The sequence below is a fragment of the Lolium rigidum genome, chromosome 2, assembly GCF_022539505.1.
Source record: "Lolium rigidum isolate FL_2022 chromosome 2, APGP_CSIRO_Lrig_0.1, whole genome shotgun sequence".
Classification (NCBI taxonomy): domain Eukaryota; kingdom Viridiplantae; phylum Streptophyta; class Magnoliopsida; order Poales; family Poaceae; genus Lolium; species Lolium rigidum.
Window position 1 is genome coordinate 199,561,696 of NC_061509.1, and position 4,267 is coordinate 199,565,962.

Sequence of the window (4,267 nt, forward strand, 5' to 3'; positions counted from 1 at the left end):
CACCACAATGCATGGATAAAAAATGTTGGTGCCCCGCTTCCTGGAGCGATATGGGTGAACCATAGCGCGGCCCTAGCATCTTTCGATCTCCCTTTGCCGCCATAATAACAAGAAGACGGGCAAACAATGAACATTGGTTTGTGAGTGCTATATTTTAAAATTCTTGGTTTTAACTAGGTCTATAGTGGCAATTATGTCACCACTTAAGCATTAAGATTACAATTTTAATTGTGCATGCCGGTCAGATAAATAAATTAGTTCACCATTTCGAAAAAAAACATTCAGTTCATATACGAGTTGTGAACATCTTACGATCAATTCCGTAATTATACATGCTCAAATTACAGTACACACGCATGGATAAATCACGTAATAATTTGATCGCTAGCAGCAAGGAAATACTATAGCAACAGAGATCCGCATGCACCTCATCTGTCTCCTGATGGTCATAACTTAATTTATTTCCGACAAGCTGACATGAAACTAGCAGTTTGGGACCGGCCGGCGGGTGCCATCTCCTGTTTATGATGAGTTATCCCCGTAATGATGGCACCCTGCTCTGGTGATCAAAGGGCGGCGTACGGACCCCGGCCATGCCAAGCACTAGTCAATCTTGGGCTTTGCTTGTATTAAATCTGCTCGAAGGCTCACTTCCTGAACCTGAAAATACAAGCCCAAGTGTTCAGCACTATAATAGCTAATAAGTATAGTGAAAACTCAAATGTGCACCGCCATGCACTTCTGGCCGACATGCATATATATACTTTCTCCTTTGTAAATTAGGATGTATATTAATCTTAGTGAAAGTCACATTTTATAAACTTTGAACAAATGTATGAAAAAATATTAACATCTAGTACAACATTAACTCATAGTTATTAGAACCATCAAAAATTATATTTTTATATTATATGTATTTGGTATTTTCAAAGTTAATTTATTTTCAAAGTTAAATTTATAAAGTTAGCTCTGTTTAAAATAGCCCGGCTATAGCCGGGCTATAGCCTTCCGCGATGCGCGTGGCTACAGCTGGAGCCTTTGAATGCTAAATGAAAATAGCCGCTAATAGCCCGGCTATAACTATTTAGCCCCAATTTACCTAATAGCGGTATTTTTGCCGCTCAACGGGCCCAAAAAAATTTGATCCAAAATTTTCTGAGCGGCCCAGTTTATGAACACCACTATATCATGAACTGCTATTGTAATATTTGGACATAACTATATCTTTTACTATCTAGGAACTATATTTTGACATAACTATGTGAACTATGTTTTGGTTATGCGCATCTCTTATGTGACAATGTTACTATGGTATTTGTGAATTATTGATAATATATACGATTTATATGCTGCCGTAATATTGGTTTTTTTTCCTATTATTTAGCAAATTGCATATATGATCTTAGCCCTGCTATAGCCTTTTATATATAGCTTCAGAAATCTCCACGGCTATAGGTTATAGCCCGCTATTTTAAACAGAAAGTTAGAAAGGAGGGAGTAATACACGGTATGTTTCTGTTTGCCCTCTGTCGGTCTGTATTTTTCCACAGCACCAGATGTTTCTGAAGAATTTGGGATCGCTACCCACGCTTGCCATGTAGTATTAACAACAGGCGAGAGAAACATTCCTTGACAAAATAAGCAAGAGCGCAAAACCAAAAAAGAACATTCACCCACCAGGAAGGTAGTTACGATCCTGGAGAGGCGCATGGCCTCCTCAAGCCCCGCGATCTCTTGCCGGATTGTTCTCGCGAGCTCGCCGGCGGCGCTGCTCGTCACGCCACCCTGAACGTCGCCGGTTAGCACAGACAAAAACGTTAGGGGCCGAAACGACAGTTAACCCATGATCGTCCGGTCAGAGATCAGCTGCACATGCATTTTGCTATAGTTTATACGCGCGCGCGAACGTACCGTAGCATAGAACATGGCGGCATTGGCTTCGATCTCATCCATGGCGCGTACGCAAGCGAGCATGGTTTCGTGCAACAGCTCCAGCCTGACCTGCAATTGTACGTACGTAGACGTAGCAATTGTAAGTAGTAACCGACGTGTTTGAAGCTCCAAGACGCCGGAGGTAGGGGAAGTAAAAGCCTATGTTTTTTCGTTAGGCTTACTTGGGCTCCGTCGGTTAAGGGGAGGGAGGCGGCTGCGGCGGAAAGGACGCGGCCGAGTTCCAGGACGGCGCCGGAAAATAATCCTATGAGACCGGGTCTATTGACCAAGCAATTTAGACCCACTCCAGAACGTGCCACGTGTGCACACCAATCTCAAAGCAGTCGACCTCTTCTTCCCCAAATCATTGGAATTTCCTTCTCGCAAGTTCTGATGTGATTCTGGTTAATGTCCGGCGAAGTTTAGCCGATGCAGTCTGCCCTGGATGGCTGCTACCTTAAATTGCCGCAGCATATTTCTGCCATGGTGCGGCCGCTGCCTAGCTAGGTAGTCCTGGTTGTTCGACCCCTAAATTGTCGGTCGCGTAAGAATGGAGAGATCTTAACCGGTGCGGCCATGGTAGAGAGCTTTGTCAATGCCACGGTATGGATACTAGTCACGCTGATGGTAATTGGGCAAACATTGATTTAGTTATACATGGAGAATGGACGTCCTGGAATCCATTATGAGGAAGCGCATCAATGTGGTTCAGGCCTCAGGGTCGCATGTACTGCCATCCCTCGCTAATGTTGGACGAGTTATGCCGCTGGCGCTGATTCGCTGTATGATGCGGCGGTTAGGCCAGCCATTGCTCCAATCTAATGTCGGGCTGACACTACCTCCTCGTGTTATAGCAGAAAAAAATCCCAGATGCAGGGCTGAGCGGCGACAAAGATTTGACATAATTTGGGGAAGAAGAAGTCTGCCTGCTTTGAGATTCACGAGCACACGTGGCACGCTCTGGAGTTGGTCTAAATTGCTGGGTCCATAGACCCGGTCTCATAGGATTATTTTCCGACGGCGCCAGCGTGCAACTCCCCGACGGGCTCCCATGTCCCGAGGAGGGGGAGCTGATGCGTGCGCAGGATCCTTCCAAGCTTAACCTTCTGCCGCCACCGCTGCGCCACGATCATCTTGGCCGCGTGGATGTTGCGCAGCTCAGCCACGCGCAGGCACACGTAGAACAGCTTCTTCTGCATGCACCACGCCACGGTTAATATCAAGAAACTTCATGCGCAGCGAGGCATGCATGCGTGCGTGAGCGTGGCTCACCTGGGCGGCGGAGGTGGCGCGGGCCATGGACTTCTCCAGTCGGGCGTTCGTGAACCGCCACTGCAGGAGCCTCGCGGCAAGCACGCGCGCCCGCTGCGCCGCGTCCTCCTTCCGCGCCCCCTCCCTGCTGCTAGGCGTAGTCGTCATCTTCCCCGGCACGCCCGATCTTCTCCCGGCGTCCTCCGGCTCCCCAGTGCCCCGGCTCCGCCTCGTAGCGTAGCCCGGCTCAGGAGATGACCTGCATGGGGATGACATCACTGTGGCACCCGCGCCGTGTCGTCGCGTGGCGCCCACGGCGTCGACGACACCGGCGGCGCCGGTCTTCCTGTAGCCGAAGGATGCCGCCTTGCGGAGGGAGCGCACGAAGTTGGCGGTGGAGAAGGCCGGCGCGGCCCGGGACGCCGAGCTGGTGCTGCGAGGAACGCACTGAGGGGACGCCATTGGGTGGAGCGGGGTTCTGTCCATGACGACGAATACGATCGATGTTAAGTTGTTAACAGATACTACTACTATATGGCATGAAGCAGGAAGCTAGCTAGGTGCCGGCGGCAAGACGGGGTTCAAAAGGCCAAGGCCTGGATTGAGAGCGAAAACGCATGTGCAGGTTCCTCTTGTTGTCGGATTAGCTACAGTGGGGACTGCTCTAGGCTGCTAGGCACTCCTGAACCTAGCTACTAGGCACTTGATTTTCGTACGATTGGTGTTGTAGTCTGAAGCTCGCACGTCCCTGTGGCTCCGAACTACCCCATTGCAATACAATTCACGGTAGTATCTACCAATATAGGGCGTGGCAACTTCTAGGTGACTGGTTTTATTTTCAGAAAAAGTCAGAATCGGGCGAAGGAGAGGCCGTCACGCCCATCCTCCCATCCTGCGACCGGTATCTTTTGGGATATAAAAAGATTCAAAAGGAGGACCATCCAACAAATCTTGGCCATGAAACCAACATCCAAGGGTTCAAGTACTGCTCATCGTTACCGCTAAAACATTGTCCGACGTCCCACGAATCACGCAAATCGCATCATCCTTTGCCCCATGATTATCTTATCAAACATTGCACTGT

General features: G+C 48.9%; 1 protein-coding gene across 1 annotated transcript; it reads right to left on the minus strand.

Moving 5' to 3' along the window:
• Window positions 1-341: 341 nt before the first annotated feature.
• Window positions 342-3,669, minus strand: LOC124690465 (QWRF motif-containing protein 7-like). Its single transcript, XM_047223850.1, has 6 exons — window positions 3,205-3,669; window positions 2,942-3,125; window positions 2,115-2,170; window positions 1,912-2,001; window positions 1,678-1,785; window positions 342-660 (listed from the first exon to the last, which is right to left on the minus strand). The coding sequence occupies exons 1-6, from the start codon at window positions 3,667-3,669 to the stop codon at window positions 604-606; spliced, it is 960 nt and encodes a 319-aa protein (XP_047079806.1). The 3' UTR covers window positions 342-603.
• Between the last annotated feature and the right edge of the window lie 598 nt (window positions 3,670-4,267).

Excerpts from the sequence above, each read along its gene's own strand:
- LOC124690465 (XM_047223850.1), bottom strand. The coding sequence starts at position 3,669 with ATGGACAGAACCCCGCTCCACCCAATGGCGTCCCCTCAGTGCGTTCCT. Across the intron at positions 2,171-2,941 it reads CGCTGGCGCCGTCGGAAAAT|TCGGCCGCGTCCTTTCCGCC; the intron begins AATCCTATGAGA and ends CCGTCCTGGAAC. Across the intron at positions 2,002-2,114 it reads CCTTAACCGACGGAGCCCAA|GTCAGGCTGGAGCTGTTGCA; the intron begins GTAAGCCTAACG and ends GTACAATTGCAG.